Source organism: Mytilus galloprovincialis, chromosome 9 (genome assembly GCF_965363235.1).
Source record: "Mytilus galloprovincialis chromosome 9, xbMytGall1.hap1.1, whole genome shotgun sequence".
Taxonomy (NCBI): Eukaryota; Metazoa; Mollusca; class Bivalvia; order Mytilida; family Mytilidae; genus Mytilus; species Mytilus galloprovincialis.
Window position 1 is genome coordinate 80681279 of NC_134846.1, and position 18952 is coordinate 80700230.

Consider the following 18952-nt stretch of genomic DNA (forward strand, 5'->3'; position numbering starts at 1 on the left):
TAGAAAATGAAATTACAGGATACCACCTTGACTTAAATCGTCACCAGTTAAAACAGATTAATTAAAGCTAAAATAAATATTATGTGAAAAGTCAAACTGTTTTTTTTTACAACTGCTGTCATGTTTGTCAATGGACTTCCTTTTTTTTAGTTGTTTTAATAAATGGATTAAACCGGTACCATGCACAGATTAAGAAATGCTTATTTTTCCGGGGAGGATCATATTAATACTGATTTCTGTATTATGTATATCCCTTCTACACTATTTTATGGTTGACATAACAATTTTGTTGACCATTAGGGAATGTTTATTTCACAAATATTTATAGACATGCTCCAGTTGTCGTACATTTGACGTTATTTAAGACAAGTCAATACTTGAGCTGCGTCGGATAGAAATCGACCTTATGCATGTTAAGACAAATATGTACATGTTCAACACTCTGATTTATTTTTAGAGCATTCATTTACGAAAAACAATAAAATAAAAGATGAAGTTTTATCCATTTTGTAGCATTCGTTTACACATTCACTTTACAAACAGTTGCAGACCTTCCGTTGAATTCATTTTCAAACCTAAATAGGTTAACAGATACATTGATGTTGATTTGCATACGGTCGATTTCTATCCGACGCAGCTCACTTGTATATGTACTGCCTTGTTCTACGTTTGCACAAAATCTGCCATAGATTTTGAAACAACAAAAATCCGCCATAGATTAGGAAATTACAAAACTCGCCATAGATTAGGGTTTAAAAAAATCTGCCATGGATTTGGAATGACATGACGTCATATTTACCACAGATTAGGAATCTGCCATAGATTTGGAATGACATGACGTCATATTTACCACAGATTAGGAATCTGCCATAGATTTGGAATGACATGACGTCATATTTACCACAGATTACGAATCTGCCATAGATTTGGAATGACATGACGTCATATTTACCACAGATTAGGAATCTGCCATAGATTTGGAACCCATCATAGATTTGAGTCCTACATATGTGCTTATTCATCTAGTCAGTGCAGGGATAAACATTCTTATAGTGTTGTACCTCCATTATAAAGTACGAATATTCATTTGATATTAGGAACTACGGGTTAAAATACGCAAAACAAAATACCATAAATAACATTTTAGTTTTGACATCATTAAGCGGTAAAAATTAAGGTTTTGTCTTTCGATTTAATACATAAGAATATTCCAGCTCTTAATTTGTAATTAGGATGTGCAGTTCAAGATGTAAAATAGAGAAAGACTCCGATTAACGTACTTTGATACATAGTTTTTAATTCAAAATGTGTGTTACGATTAAAGCGTTTTAAAGTGAACAATAAAAAGTTTATTGAAACTCATCAACGTCGCACCGATGTTGATTCTTAAAACATTGTTCAATTTTGTCAGGTGCTTTGATTTCTATATTAACCATAAATTACATTTGAGTTTTGACATCATTAAGCGGTAAAAATTAAGGTTTTGTCTTTCGATTTAATACATAAGAATATTCCAGCTCTTAATTTGTAATTAGGATGTGCAGTTCAAGATGTAAAATAGAGAAAGAATCCGATTAACGTACTTTGATACATAGTTTTTAATTCAAAATGTGTGTTACGATTAAAGCGTTTTAAAGTGAACAATAAAAAGTTTTTTGAAACTCATCAACGTCGCACCGATGTTGATTTTTATAACATTGTTCAATTTTGTCAGGTGCTTTGATTTCTATATTAATCAACATATTTTCAATAACTAGAGAAGTCATGGCGGTAAATTTACTAAGTATTTCACCTACCTCGTCACTTGCCTATCAACACAGAAGTTGTGAGTTTGTGGTTCTCTCTGCGCACATCGACTTACTCTCTCAATACAAAAAATTGCCACGATATAGTAATAAGTTGCGTTAAACAACAACAATAAACATTTCAATCAATTAACCTATCAATTATAATTATTGGATTGTATAGACACAGAACTTAGGTTTGCTTTACGTTTACAGGATCAGATTGTTTAAATTCCCAGTATCAATGTGCAGATGGTTCGTGTATACATTTAACTTTCTACTGTGACCATACCAAACACTGCAATGATGGATCAGACGAACATCACTGTCGTAAGTTCAATTATAAATTACAATATAACAATGAGAGGATTGTTTAATAGGTATATTCTATAAGATTGCATCTTCGAACAAATATAAACCAGAGCTTTATTTCATTTTCAAAATGTATATGAAGCTATTTTTTTAGATTCTTTTTCTCAGTTAGTCCCGTATTGTATGTATTTATGTATATATCCTTGACTAATTATGTTAAAGCATACCGGTTGATGGTAAATCCAGAAGAGTTTCGGATGCATACAATTTGATTTCCTGTTATTATCATTTTCTAACACTGCGTTCACATGTTTAGGTGAATAGCAGCCAGTTTGAAAAATCTGAACTCCCCAAGTATCAGAATTTGGAGAAAAATAATTTTGTTGTTCTCTCCTGTTACAGCCTTTTTGTGTACCTTCTGAGAATATTTCATTGTCAGCACTTTAACAGTACATGTGTTTTTATAGTATCTTATCATATTGGTATGTAGATGGAAGTAAAGTTCTACACAATTCGAGTAAATGAACAAAAAGTACTGCGTAATTCCTTTTGTTATGTTCTGTCATGTTACCTGATAAAAAGTAACAGCATAACCATAATCAGTAACAGGAAGGATGGTCAAGACAATTTCACTGATGAATCAAAAAGTTAATCTTCTATATGCCAACCATTTCATTTATTATAAGTTATCATCACCATATTAAATAAATTTCAAAAATGATACAGTATATGGAATGAACAAAATAGGTTTTTTGCTTTTGATAACAGCAGAGAATTTCGTGCAATTCCAGTATAGTAGATAGTAACAGAAAGGAATTTATTTTAGAATTTTTCATTACCTAGGCAGATTTTTCATCTTGCATTTTTGCATTTCCATTCCTTGAATTTCATATGTTTGGTTATGTGCGTGTCTGATCAATCGAGATATAGCAGGAAAAGTCGGACAAGTGAAATATATAAATTCACCCACTATAATTTGACTCAACTGGAAAAAAATCAGACAAACTCACACATTGGAGAGTTAAGGGTTTAGTGCTAGAAGTCATAATGTTCATATCACTTCTAAAGGACATCACATATGTAAATAAAATACGATTTCAGTTTATTTCAAAATCCTGTCTTTTTTATTTAGAATGGCGAAGTTGTGTAGACGGAGAATGGCAGTGTGACAACAAACAGTGTATTCCTTTAGCGCAACGCTGTGACGTCACAATCGATTGTATTGATGGATCAGATGAGAACAATTGTGGTATGTTAAAGATAATCTAAGTTTTCTATTCATTCACTGGTATCATTAAAGTTGTAGCCTGCCATGACACAATACTTTCTCTGCTTTCAAAGTTGTTCATAAGCAAAATGACCAGACAGTGCTTTTGTTTGAATCTTTTTATACATAAAAGATAAATACTATTTGTTGAATACACGACATACAATTTATGAGGAAATCGTTTTGTTCCAATAATTGTGCAGCAGATTGTAAAACCATCACAAAAAAAAAAAACGAAAGATACCAAAGGGACAGTCAAACTCATAAATCGAAAATAAACTGACAACACCATGGCTAAAAGTGAAAAAGACAAACAGACAAACAATAGTACACATGACACAACATAGAAAACTAAAGAATAAACAATACAATACAGTAACCAACACCAAACACTGTTTCCTCTAATATACAAATCATAAGGATTGATAATCATTCTGATGCATCTTTTATATTTATTTATTTTATTTCTCTTAAAAGCAGCCACTATTGAGTATATTGGTCGGACACAATTCTAAAATAAAGTTCCCCACGGTTTGGCTTGTTGACTGCATACGTATTGACTGATATGTCTTTGTTGTTGTAACTACAATCCTGTCCCCTTTTCACAAATGTAGCCTAATGAATAAGACTTATCACATGTATTTTACTTATATGAGCAAAACGGCGAATGTCACATGTGGAGCAGATTTTGCTTACCTTGGCGGAGCATCAGAGAACACCTCTTGTGAATTGTTGTTTGTCTGTTTGACTTTTATTTTTTAAGCAGTCATGTTGTCAGTATATTTTGACTTATTAGTGTTAAAATTCCTGTGGTACCTTTCGCCTCTCTTTAACATCATCCGTTCAAATGAGTTAAGATCAAAAGTAAAACAAATTATAACAATATTTGGCTTCCCTTTGAAATAGGGATTGGGAGCTGAACTATACGGATCATAGATTTAAATTCAAAACTATCTGAAATTTTGAATTGATGAAACATTGGTTTAAAAATTACTTCAAAGCAAGGACCGAAGCACATAAACTCTGCCATCAATCCTTGCCGTCATCGGTATTTTGTATTTTCTGCGTCACTGATCGTTTATGCAGACTTGCTATTTTGTACTGTGACGTAACGATAAAGAAACTGTCAGTTTCTATTGTAATCTACAAGCGTTTAAAGGGACACTACTCTTGGTGGTCGGAACTACTTTTTGGGGTTTACACCAAAGACCCAAAAAGGAAAACGAAATGACTTGACGCTGAAATATACGATCCGATTTATTCAAATTTCAATTACCTTTTTTTACTTTTCGATATGTTTTCTTCAAGTTTACATTTTATTAAATAAAAAAAAGAAGATGTGGTATGATTGCCAATAAGACGACTGTCCACAAGAGACCAAAATGACACAGACACTTACAACTATAGGTCACCGTACGGCCTTCAACAATGAGCAAAGCCCATACAGCATATTAAATGTAGAATTAAATGTATCATAAAAAGGAAAAGGAAAAAAACAACATTTTCTTTATAAAGTCGAACCTGCAAGTGGAAACGAAAAGACTTGAAAAAATCTACCATAATACTTATTCAAATTTTATAGCTTTTCCCCCAGGTTAAGATTTTGGAAATTTATTATGAATCTTTACCAGAAAAGAAAATCTGCCTATTATTTCAAAGGCAATTTCAATTTAAACATTTTATTTCTATGTCAAAGCTATATATATACCTTATGTGATTGATTTTGTCAAGTTACACCTAAGACTACTATGAACATGTTACAGTAGTCTCAGGCTAGACTGAATAATGTTTTATCGAATTTCTATACAATGAGATTTGTAACTTTTTTATATATATATTACACCATATGATAGTTTAAAAAAATCTGTTATTTTACTGTTATGCATCATGACATGTAGCATTAGACTGTAATTGATTTTAGAAGCAGTTTCAACAACATGTTTTGATTTAACTTCTTGCTAGAATTTGATACTGATATCTTTTTTAAACGATTATGTTTCTAAAGACAACTATCGTTGCTGTTATCTTATTTGACTCTATTCATGAATATACTAATTTAAGGTAGCACAATACAAAGATTTTTCATCCCCAATCAGACATCTTTAAACTGATGTAATTCCAGTCATCTTTCTTTAAATTTTATAAATGAGGTACCAAATGAAAGAAGAAGGATTAATCTTTCAAATTGTGATAATTTCATTATGATATAATTATTACATAATTAATTGTTATGTAATTACTTGCCATATTGTGATGTCCATACTTGAATGAATTTAGCTTCTTTGTTATTCATAGCATCCCAAAATATTTTATAGATTCTTGCACAACACAGTTTGACCTCCAAAACTGTGTCTCAGATTTTTCCTATTGTATTTCATTCTCTCATAAATCTTCAACGAAGTTTGCAACATCAATTCATAAGAGACCACTAAATTCAATTGAGTATAAAATTTGTTCTATTGATGTTTTTAGAAATCTGAGACACAGTTTTGGAGGTCAAGCTGTGTTGTACAAGAATCTATAAAATATTTTGGGATGCTATGAAGAACAAAGACGCTAAATTCATTCAAGTGTGGACATCACAATATAGCAACTAATTACATAATAATTAATTATGTAATAATTATATCATAATGAAATTATCACAATTTGAAAGATTAATCTTTCTTCTTTCTTTTGGTACCTCATTTATAAAATATAAAGAAGGATAAAATGAATTACATCAGTTTAAAGTTGTCTGATTGGGAGTGAAAAAATCTTTGTATTGTGCTACCTTAATTCTTTTAATGTTGAAAATGCCTATTGCCGTAATACTTTACAAAAATTCATGATAAAGTTCATTCAAAGAAGTGGCAAAATAATAAATTTCGCTATGTTGTCGTCGGCGGCAAAATAGCTATTCATAGAGAAATGTGCTCTTTTGTCTGTTATAATTTAGATATTATATTCAGAGCCGGTAACATAGCCACTGTCTTAATTAAATTTAATAAATAACTATAAGTTTTCTGTGAACATGTCTTTGAAATCTAAAGGACCTTTCCATGATGGGTTTTATATATTGTTGCCTCGATGGGACGTGTAGGAGTTTTTTTTAACAGTTTTCAGGTGCTCAAAATTGTTGCTGTTTATTCTGAACCCATCATCCAGGTTTGAGAAAACTTTTCCTACGATTGGATGCCACTCTTTCATGTCAACACACACACACAGACACTTGTCTCAGAATAATTACACCTGTATATACCTTAATATTAATATCTATATTAAGGAATATAGGATTTTTTTTAATCTGAGAAAAGTGCCTGAGTCAAATCACCGTTAACATCTTTCCAGAGCTTATGCAAAACTCACCGTATAGATATTAAATATGTAGGCTAAAATCGTTAGATTTTCTTATCATCTTATACTAACCACTGTTAAAATACCCTAACTTGGGATATGATTTGCCGAAGGAGAGACACTTCAGTACTGTCTTACTGTACTGTCCTTAAGTTTGTACAGTTAACTGTTTGGCAATATCGCCGACGGCATTCTTACTATTTTTGATTTAGACAATTAGCGACAAAAACTGTTAAAGCCTCGTGCTTTTTTTCTATTTTTGTCGGCGGCGGCAAAATAGCTATTTATAAAGAAATATGCTCTTTTGTCTGTTATAATTTAGATATTATATTCAGAGCCGGTAACATAGCCACTGTCTTAATTAGATTTAATAAATAACTATAAGTTTTCCGTGAACATGTCTTTGAAATCTAAAAAAAAAAACCATGTCTTTGAAATCTAAAACATAAAATACCTTCGGTGTTTTTAGTTTTTTGAAATTGATACACCTTTAAAAAGGTAGATTAATTAGGTGATATGATACTTACTACAAATGCACTTCAGAATGGGATAAGACCATAATAATGGACGCAGAATCTGAATTGGGATAAAAACAAAAAACACAGGTTTTACATTTAGCTCCCCACCAGTCAAAAAACTCTTCACCTTTTCGATTTCTTGGGTTTGGGTTTTGGATTACACATAGCAAACATCAGTGGATTCTATAAAACACTATACTAGGAACGTTATCAGTTACATAGTGTTCTAGGGACCTAATACAAGCTTTGCTCTCCCCACATATTGAATTATGTGACCAATTGTTTTAACCGACTATTTGAACAGTTTGATTTTAGCTCACCTGGCCCAAAGGACAAAGTGAGTTTTTCTCATCACTTAGCGTCCTTCGTCCGTAGTCGTCGTCGTCCATCGTCCATTAACTGTTACAAAAATCTTCACCTCTGAAACTCCTTGTACAAAACTAACCAATTTTGAATAAAATCATTATTGGGTTATCTAGTTTGAAAATTTATCCGAAGACCTAGCCCACCAGCCAATAAGGCTTAAATGGCTATAAATGTAACAAAGGGTTGAAATGTAGATTTTGGATTACATTTCTGAAACCAAAGCTTTAAGAGGAAATTTGACACGTGGTAAAATTGTTCAACAGGTATCTACCTTGAAATTTTCAGACAGATTTGAAAATTCGTTGTTGGATTGTCGCCCCTAAATTAGCAATTTTAAGGAAATTTTACAGTTATTGGTTATTATCTTGAATATTATTAAAGATAGAGATTAACTGTTAACAGATAAATGTTCAATGATAAGAAAGATCTGCAAATAAGTCAACATAACCAAAATAGTCAATGGAACCCTTAAGGAGTTATAGCCTTTTATAGTAAATTTTAACATTTTTTTAAATTCTTTTTAAAATCTTTTACACAAATCTTTTCCTCTGAAACTACTAAGAAAAATTTAATCAAACTTAGCCACGATCATTATTCGGATATTTAGTTTAAAAACTATGTCAGATGACAGTTGATCGACACAGGCCCATTGGTACCTCTAGTTATACTATAGTAGCCTCTCAAAGTGATTTATTCTTCACTTAAGAATTGAATGCTTCTTTTTGTAAAGTCATTAGGTTGTAAAAGCGTTGACTGAGATACATTTGTCATTTGTGTAATTCATTTTAAAATGAAGATTGACGTGATATTGTTGTTAGCCAATCAAAATAACGTATCATAATGATATATACATCTGATCAGTATTAAAAATCTACTTCAATTTGGCTATACTTTTGTACAAAAGCAATTGTTAACATTAACAACTTGTTAGCTTAAAATGTGTTTTATGAATTCATTTCAATCGTTCATCGTCAATTTCTTCATCTGTCAAAACTAGTGTTGTCAACGGTTAACCGGTTAACCGGTCGAACGACCGAATACCGAATACCAAAAACGCTAACCGGTTAACCGGACTTTTTTTTCAATTTTGATAGATTTTATATAAATTTGAATTGAAATCATTAAAAAGTTAGGTTTTATTTAAAAAAATGTCGTCGTGGTAATTTATTTGACAGATCAGTTGTCCAGTAAATTGATTGCTATTGTTAATCCTATAAACATAAAATTAATTAGAACTTGTCTCTCAGCTCGGGGCAGAATCTTAAATAAACATAATTAGTATACATGTTTTTTAGCAGTAACTCTAAATCAGTGATGCGATTAAATTTTACGATTTTCTTCATTATTTCGTTTCTGATCTAATATTGTGTAAACCTACATCTAAATGTGCAACCTCCGTCGTGTAAGGCTTAGTCTTACTTTAAACGAAATGCAAACTCAAAAATTTTGAAATGCAAACTAATGTGAATGTACTCAATGTATACGTGATAGTACGAGTAACATGCAAACAAAGTAAAGAAACAGGCCGTACGGTGACCTATAGTTGTTAATTTCTGTGTCATTTTGATCTCTTGTGGAGAATTGTCTCATTGGCAATCATACCACATCTTCTTTTTTTATAATTAATCACTTAAAATGAAACACTCCGCATCATTTTCGGAGACAACAAGTGAAAAGGAAAGAATAATCAATTTCAGACATATTCAATTCTACGAGATCAAGAAGTTTTTTTAATTTAATTTTCAATCTGAAGTTGGTACAAACGCTATAGTTGATACGGTGTAGTTGATTATTAAAAGTCAAACTTCGCCAGGAATCCTCACAGACAAGCCTGATAATGCCAGAGGACAAACTTCAATTCTAAAAGCGTAAATTTATGACTTGGATGAAAGGTTGCCAAATTGACACTCATACCACATCTTATATCTATGTGTAGGGTACTATTGATAAGGCTTGCAAGCACCAACTCAAACTACCGGTTAACCGGTTAATCGGTCGAACGATTATCCGAGTAACCGGTTAGGCAAATGTGTACGATTTGACAACACTAGTCAAAACATTTCAGATTTTTTACTCAACACCGTGTTGTCTTTATAAAAGGACCTAGCACCACTACTAACCGTGATTTGAAATAACTCCCTACTCACCTTATATGAAATATACACGCTTTTAACCAATCATATTCATAGAAATGTATCGGAGGTAAGCTAAATGCTAGTATCCTTAAAGAACAAGAACATTGTTTTTGTTATTTCAATAGAGATCAAAACTGAAAATGAAAAAGTAACCCTTTTTATTCTGCTGTAGTAGTTGGTTTTGCTATAAACCAAAAAACATATATATATATATATTTTTTTAAAGAAACTTGTAGTTTAAACAGTTTCCAATGTTATGATAAATCATGTATCAGTCAAGATCGTGTATGTGATACCATAACTGACTGCCCTGGAAGATACTTAGAGGACGAGCATGGTTGCCCAAATAGTGTCATACAGACATCGTGTGAACAGTGGTGGGTCATCGGAGCGAGATTAAATGGGATGTATTTTGTAGATCAAGGAACAGATGGTATGATATATAAAAAACACTTAAAGTCAGTTTTTGTTAAATAATTTAATACATGTTAACATGGTTTGATTTCTTTAATTTCGGTACATTTCACATGTCTAATTTGACAGTATAGTCGAGTTTTTTTTCCATTTTCCATCGATAAAGTATTGAGAAAGTCACAAATAAATAAATCTTCGTCACAGCATTTATTTAAGATAGCCTTTCTTTACCGTCATTATCATGATTATTGTTTGGACTAGGTTTGTGAATATAATTGTATAAACTTCAAGCGCATATATCCGTTTCAAAAATACGTCAGAGTTCCTAATGTTCTTTTCTGTCTGTCGTTAACGGAATTTGTTCGTCGTTATTCTATGGTTTATATGGTGGTTTGTTCCTGATTTTATTGGTAGCTGAACCTGTGACTTGTATGACAGTCGCATTAAATTCCATTATATTGACAACGATGTGTGAACAAAACAAATAGACATAAAAGGTAGAAATGTTAAAATAGGGGTACAACGGTCAACGTTGTGTAATAATCTTCATCACTTTAAAACAAACAAATAAGTAACAAAGAAACACAAAAGTACATATAGACAACGCACATAAGTAAAAATGAAACACAAAATTACAAAAATTTCCCAAAGCATAGTTACACAATGACGGGATGTACAGGTTCTGAGCCACGTCAAATAATTATCACAAAAACACCCAGTAAAAGTAATATCCAAAAATACAAATAAAAGAATAATAAGTTATTAAGATAATAAACAACGTATAATCTATTATCAAGACCGTATAGTATCATAGATAACAAAACTTATAGTAGTTCTTGCTATTGACTTTTGATTACAAAAATGTGTAGTATGAGGGATTCAACGTAGCTGAAACATTGTAGAGGAATGCCATTAAAAAAGCTTCTTTTGTTGCAGATAAATATTTGGTATATTGTGAATTCAACGAAGAAATTAATACGATACTGGTTTCGACGTCCTTTCATTATAATTTTGTCAGCAAAGCTGAAAGCCAAATTGGTCACATTAAAACAGAATCCATTATATTTCAATTTCCTGTGGACATGATAAAGGATGCTATGCGAAATAACGATCAGGGGTGTTCACAAAATATTAAACTGACATGCTATTACCAAGATGCCTTACCTTCGGATGCAGAAACTGTTGTGGAGTCATGTCATGATGGGTAAGTAACATAATCCCAGTTGACTTGCATGAAACGAAGAAACGACAACAAGATATACAACAGTACACAAAACACAAAGAGGAAGTATTCGCTATGCCCGTGTCTGCAGTGACGTTTTGGATTTCAATGAGCATATATAATCTATGTATTACTGGTAAATTATCAAGTCAGGGATTTTTTAACGTTACATTATTTAAAATCTTTACTAAATTCCTCCATTGATACAAAGATGTGGTTAACAAGTTTGGTTGTAGAAAACTTAATTAAGACGTATAAGCACATCATAATTTTGGCGGGAATGTTATTTATCGAGCCCGGAAATTGAGTTGTTTTATGCTTTGTATCGATCTGATGTGTTAATTCCTTCTCAACCTACTATAAAAGTTTGTTAAGAATTTATTGTACTGTTACATCACTGTCCCAGGTTAGATAGAGGGTTGGTGCCTTCAAACTAGTTAAACCCGGCGCATTCAATACGTGCCTGTTGCAAGTCAGCCATTTTATTATTTCAATTATTGTCTATGGCTCTTGTCTTTCATGTTTTTTTTTCTCAAATTGTTTTGTAATAAATAAGGTCGTTAGTTTCTTCAGTTGAATTGTTTAATACTTGCCATGTTGGAGCCTGTAAGAAGCTGACTATACGTTATGGGTCTTTCTCATTTATAAAGGTCTTATGGTTGCCTATAATTGATTACACCCACTTGATTTAAACGTTGGTGGATTGTTGTCTTATTATCAATTATCTGAGTCGTCATAAATGAATTGCATTTTTTCATTATAAAAAAATTACTTTGATAATAAGCTACAACAGCTATCAATTACTTGTGCGATGTAAGATGTCTTATAGCACTTAACACTTAGAATATTCCACACATATTTTTATATTCACTATCTTATTACCGTTTTTCTGTATAATTTAGATTACTTTGTCATTAAATCTAAAAGTATGTTCATGAAAGTCATTATAAAGGGTCGGAGTCCCATATGAAATCCATAACTTACAAAATATAAACAAATCCAACACTGTACACTGTTTTCCGTGGTTGAGTTCTAACTCTTCACAATAAATTCAAGTCAATTATCATGAGTAGGGGTTGTCTTTTTCTGCAGGTGCAATTGTATTGGAGGGTTTGACTGGAAACAAGCAGACATCAATAAAGTGTTTACAGATGATATAGAAATTTCAAATCACGACAGACTTCCGTTCAATGGTTATATCATTCAAGAGATTTCTTACAGTGACGAGGGATTTTCGGATGTGACAGTTGGGCCTGTTGTTTGTAAATCAGGTAAACTATAGAGAACAGACAGCATGATAGTATAATTAATGACATTGCCAGTTTGTTTTCGACTAATGAGGGAGCCTCGAGTGCCAAGTTGTCAAAGTAGTCAAACTACTGTTTCATAAGCCAGTCAACACCGTTTCGAGTCTTGCACTTGGCAGGTTCACTCCACTCCAATAAGATTGTCAGTTTTTCTCCAGAAGGTTGGTGGTTCCCTCCGGGCACTCCGGCTTCCTCGCCAATATAAAATGACCTACACGAAAAAGCACAAAAGTGTTGAAAGCTGAGTTAAAACACCAATCAATCGACAGTGTGAGCAGGATATGTGAAGCACGATTTATAATTCTATTGTGGTGTTCTGGTGTTATGTCGTCAGTTCATGGGAAGTGTCTACTGTCATTATGTTGCTTACAAGTTATAATGTATTGTACTGTACTGTTATATTATTTATTTATGTATGCATTTCACTGTCCTGAGTGGACTAACGCTTATTTGTATTATAACCTTGTCTCGTAATGTTTTCGTTTAAACGGAATTTTTAACGTAAACATATAACTTATAAAATTGAGAATGGAAATGGGGAATGTGCCAAAGAGACAACAACCCGACCAGAGAGCAGACAACAGCAGAAGGTCACCAACAGGTCTTTAATGCAACGAGAAATTCCAGCATCCGGAGGCGTCCTGCAGCTGGCCCCTAAACAAATATATATACTAGTTCAGTGATAATGAACACCATACTTAACTCCACATTGTAATATGTTTTGCTAGTCATACAACCAGGGTAAAACCATCATCTTTACTTAAATTGATCTGTATCAAGTCAGGAATATGGCAGTTGTTATCAAATGAAATGATCCGTTTCTATGTATGTTGGCGTTTGTTTTTGTTGCAGTTCAGTGTTTCTGTTAATTTCCTCTTATAGTTGATGTGTTTCCCTCGGTTTTGGTGTGTGACCATGATCTGTTTTCGCTTAATCGATTGATCACTATTAAACAACGGTATACTACTGTTGCCTTTATTTAATATCTCTGTGGTAACTTTTGTTTCGTTGTTTTTCTTAACGTTTATGTGTTTTTCTCGGTATTAGTTTTTGTCCCGGATTTGTTTTTGATTAATATAATGATTTTTGAACACCGTTATTCTGCTGTTTCTTTTATTACCTCTCTTTTATATTTTTTAAGTTGAAAATATTGCATCCTCTGTTACTTCTCTCCTTACTAAAGTCATTTGAGTTTTATATTACTCTATTGAATAAAATTATGAGATTCGTATTGTTACGACCAGAAATTACCGATAAATTGTAGCCACTTAAACACAAATTAATAATTAAATTTAAGAAGATTCATATCAGTCCGATCCTTTGTCTCTTTTTATCCAAAATTCTTATCGTATATGTAATAAAATCATTGAAATATATATGTCCAATTGTTCACAATGTTGTATGATCTTGTTCGTAAATAACAGTGGCAATACAACAACTGCAGATATCTTCTGATAATCAAAATAAACGAATGTTTGATATGTCTAATTTATGTGTCTGCATTTATAGTTGTCAAAATAACTTCTAGAAAACCAAGGAAGGGCAATTCTTACAAAACGGGGAAAAGGGGAACATGTTGAATACTGCAGAAGTTTGATTTATGCATCGTAGGTCATGATCATCCCGGAATTTCTTAACTGCACAATTTTAACATTTAAGTAATGACTGTATGTTTTTTTTCTATCTATGAAGAAATAGCATAAAAAATGTGGTGCACACTGAATAACGCGTGTTATTTCGAATAGTCTGACAAAATATTACAGTTATTTCTTATAATTAAATCCAAATTCCATTTAAAACCGACGAAAATCATGAAAAAACGTTGATGACGTCATGGTCACATGACAAAATTGTGTCCATGATATGATAAACAAAGCGACGTCAGCCAATCAGAAGACGCGTTCCATCCAAAATTAAATTATTATTTTATAAACATCTATAAGGTCACACAAAACAAATTAGGCAAAAATAAACAAGTATAATAATTTCGATATCATAACAGTATACAGATACTTCATTTTTACTTCAAACTCTCAGATTTTGACATAATTTGTGTTTCAGAAATTTCTAAAAATGTTTCCCGTAGCCAGTCCCTGTGCTCTGATGGAAAGTTGTATAACTATACAGACCACTGCATAATGCGTGTGAATGAAAGGAGCGATGTTAATGGTTGTAGAGATATGACTCATCTTCAGCACTGTGGTAAGATAAACAAATTGTATTATAAAAACGATTGAAAATAGATTGAACACAGTTGTCATTGTTCTGCACATACGAATGAAGTCCCTAATTTATCAACACCTTTTTATTGTGATACATTTCCCAGTTGAAAAAAACATGTAAATGAGCTTAACTTTGTAGGTTTCATCAAATTTTCAACTTTAACAAAATGTTGTGAAATTGAAACATATGGGACAAACTGTATATCATAAAATGATAAATGTACTGTTGTTTTATATTATTAAAACAAGAGAGAAAATGAATTATATTAATCCTACTTTAAGCTAGTAGTGGCTGTCATTATTTACGATAGACAATACATGCCGGCTTGTTTGTAGGTAAAATGGTCTATGTACCCGAACAAAAACGATTTACACATTCAGTTTAATAATATAAATGTTTATATCTTAAGAAGAAGCTATTAATATATTATATTACACAATGGACGTTAAGCAACCGACAATCAATCAATCTATTTACATTACACGAAACATGAAGTAGGACAATACAAATCTAGTTTTGAAGAAATCTGCTTTGTTATTTTACAACAGAGGATAAAAACATGTTCTATAGATGTACAGTATCCAGTGGAAAAGCGAACAAATTTACCTATCATCCATGCCAAAAAAATAGTAGTTGGATTAATGTAAACTATTGCATCTGCCAAACCGACTGCCGATAAAGGTGTGTCTTGAGAACTGATCTAAACATCCTCTATATTAGAAAATGAATGGATAAAAAATGACTCTAAAGTACGATTTCAAATAAATCGAACTCAAAAGGAACAAACATTTAAACTTTATCGAATGTGTTTCCATTGGTTCAACGAATGTAAAAGAGGGACGAAAGATACCAAAGGGACAGTCAAACTCATTAATCTAAAACAAACTGACAACGCCATAGCTAAAAATGAAAAGGACAAACAAACAACAGCACACACGACACAACATAGAAAACTAAAGAATAAACAACACGAACCCCACCAAAAAACTAGGGGTGATCTCAGGTGCTCCGGAAGGGTAAGCAGATCCTGCTACACATGCGGCACCCGTCGTGTTGCTTATGCGATAACAAATCCGGTAAATAGTCTAATTCGGTAGGTCACATTCATGAAAGGGAAGGGGATTGTAGTTACGACGTAAGGAACATATCCGATATCATTTGTGAAATGGTTATTCCATAACGGTCAACCAACTCGTGATGGCGTCCGTAAAATTTGCGAAGGGATGATTTCAACTTCACCATTTGGAACTCTTGGTTTAATAGCTTCCTTGTGAGCAGCAACCCTCTATCAAGAAAATCATGATACGAAATGCAAGCACGGGAATATCGTATCAGTTGGGAGATATATACCCCGTATGCAGGTGCTGCTGGAATGTTGCTACTTAGAAATGGAAAGTTCACAATTGGAAAGCTGAAATCATCTTTTTTGTCGTAAAGTTTTGTTTTCAACCGACCCTCATTGTCAATTTCTAGATGTAAGTCAAGATATGAGGCCGACTTAACTGTATCTGTAGTATCCTTTATCTCTAGCTCGATTGGATAGATGCGTTCCACATAGTCACCAAATTTTGAATTATTTAGTGAAAGAACATCATCTATGTAGCGAAAAGTAGAGTTTAAAGATATTGCTAACTTCTTATCTTTCTTCCTAAGAAGTTCCTGCTAGAAGTCAGCCTCATAATAATAAAGAAACAAGTCGGCAAGTAGAGGGGCACAGTTTGTTCCCATTGGAATGCCGACAGTCTGTTGAAAAACACGTCCTACGAACGTAACAAATATGTTGTCAATCAAGAAATGAAGCATCTTGATAATATCAGTTTCAGAGATTTTTTTGTTCGAATCAGAGTGATCCTTTACAAAGTAGGATTTATCCCTCCCTAAGACAAGATACTTGTATCTACGTTGGCCATTCTTTTTTACGAAGCAAAGCAATACCAACTCTTTCAATTTGTCTTTTAGATTGGAATGTGGAATATTAGTGTAAAGAGTAGAAAAGTCAAATGTTTTAATACTGTTACACGATGAAAGAGAGTTAGTTTTCTGTAATTAGTTAATACTTCAGTTTCATTATGTATATCTCTTTCATATTCATTTGTTTAAATTTACTGTTTGCAATAGCATGAATTGTTCTATATAATAAGAATGTTCTTATCCCGGGCATACAAACAATGCCGTATTTGGCAAAACCTTTTCAACTTTTGATCTTCAGTGCTGTACAACTTTGTACTTTTTTCACTTTCGATCTTTTATATCTGGGCGTCACTAGTGAGTCTTGTGTGGACAAGACGCGTTTTTGGCGTATTGAATTTTAAACCTGATGCTTTTTGTTATCTATTAATCATGCTTTTCTTTGTCTAATATGGTCTCCTTTTTATTTGTATTGTAGTCCTGTAATATTATGTTGTCATTTCAATGTTATATTTAACTTTGCCATTAAAGTGCGAGGTTTGGCATGCCATAAAACCAGGTTCAACCCACCACTTTTATTCCCCTTTAAAAGTGTCCTGTACCAAGTCAGGAAGATGGCCATTGTTATAATATTGTTCGTTTCTGTGTGTGTTGCATTTTAACGTTGAGTCGTTTGTGTTTTCTCTTATTTTTGAGATAAGACGTGGCACGGTACTTGTCTATCCCAAATTCATGTACTTGGTTTTGATGTTATATTTGTTATTCTCGTGGTGTTTTGTCTGTTGCTTGGTCCGTTTCTGTGTGTGTTGCGTTTCGGTGTTGTGTCGTTGTTCTCCTTTTATATTTAATGCGTTTCCCCTCGGTTTTAGTTTGTTACCCCGATTTTGTTTTTTGTCCATGGATTTATGAGTTTTGAACAGCGGTATACTACTGTTGCCTTTATTTAGATTGTATGTACTCTAAAAGATCTTTGGAATTAAAGTGGTCAATACACAAATTTGATTTGCGTTTTCTTAAAATATCTTTACCATATATGACCAATAAGATTTTATGTAAACATTATACATAGTTTATGGTAAATGGGATTAGATTCTTTTAACCTTGTTTGTAGAAAAAATAACAGAAATGTGTTTTTGGAGTTATTTTAGAAGGCTTAATACTTTAGTCGGAAGTTTGGTGTTAAAAAAAATATGATTATCTGCAAATATCTTGTTTTTTTATCTTGTTTTTATCGTCTGTGGTCATCGCAGTGACTTATATCTATTATCTATTTTGTTCATACACATAATTAGATTATTCTGCTATACTTTTGTTATTTATTGAGATGGTTATCATGCTAAATTAGTTTTTAATTTCGCCTGTGCCTATTTGCGCTATATAATTATATGTACTAGGCATAGACATCCCTTCTTTTTTTTTCTTAAGATACTGAATTATTCCCCCCCCCCGCTAATTTGTGTTCTCCTATTTGTTAAATTTTACAAGATTAAAAGTCTATTCTCTATTCTTTTTTTCCAAGTTTGACGTTTTTACTAAAACAGTTTTTATTAAACAGTAGGTGTTAATAACTCGCGATCATTGAAAGCTTTACAAATTCTTATTAACATATATCTGTTATTTGAGACTCTCATGAGTTTTTACTCATCAGATTAGGCATCTAGAAGTCTTATTGTCATCTATGCCAATGTTTTGTAATATCATTGTATAAGGGAAATGATCTTCTTTTTAGTTCAAAACATTACTTGGTATTTACTTTTTTAATAAAGAAAACTAATCTTATTCCAAACCGCATATATGTTCACCACAACAAGAAAAAAAATCTGTGACAACGATCGAACATATTTGTTTTGAATCACTGATTGACAATTTTTTTTTGTAGAAACAGAGATTTGCCAGCCAGGTTTCTATAAATGCAAAGAAGGTCACTGCATTTCATCCAGATTACTTTGTGACGGGAAAAAAAATTGCATGCATGGAGATGACGAATTATTTTGTGGTAAACATAAGTTATAAGTTTTTAACAGATTTTATTAATCCACAAGATTATTACAGATGATTTATAAAGCATGCTCTGTTCAGACTTCAAGCTGTATGTTTAAGATAAATTTTAGAACATTAATTAAATGAAAAATGATTAAATGTCTCCTTTAATAATCCCCA

General features: G+C 32.3%; 1 protein-coding gene across 1 annotated transcript in view; it reads left to right on the plus strand.

Moving 5' to 3' along the window:
* Nucleotides 1-18952, plus strand: part of LOC143046110 (uncharacterized) — a 33841-nt gene that overhangs the window by 4281 nt on the left and 10608 nt on the right. The window contains exons 4-10 of the mRNA XM_076219110.1: nucleotides 2001-2114; nucleotides 3229-3345; nucleotides 9945-10151; nucleotides 11069-11336; nucleotides 12447-12625; nucleotides 14723-14863; nucleotides 18672-18788. Coding sequence (XP_076075225.1) covers nucleotides 2001-2114; nucleotides 3229-3345; nucleotides 9945-10151; nucleotides 11069-11336; nucleotides 12447-12625; nucleotides 14723-14863; nucleotides 18672-18788 — 1143 coding nt within the window. The remainder of the gene's footprint in view (nucleotides 1-2000; nucleotides 2115-3228; nucleotides 3346-9944; nucleotides 10152-11068; nucleotides 11337-12446; nucleotides 12626-14722; nucleotides 14864-18671; nucleotides 18789-18952) is intronic.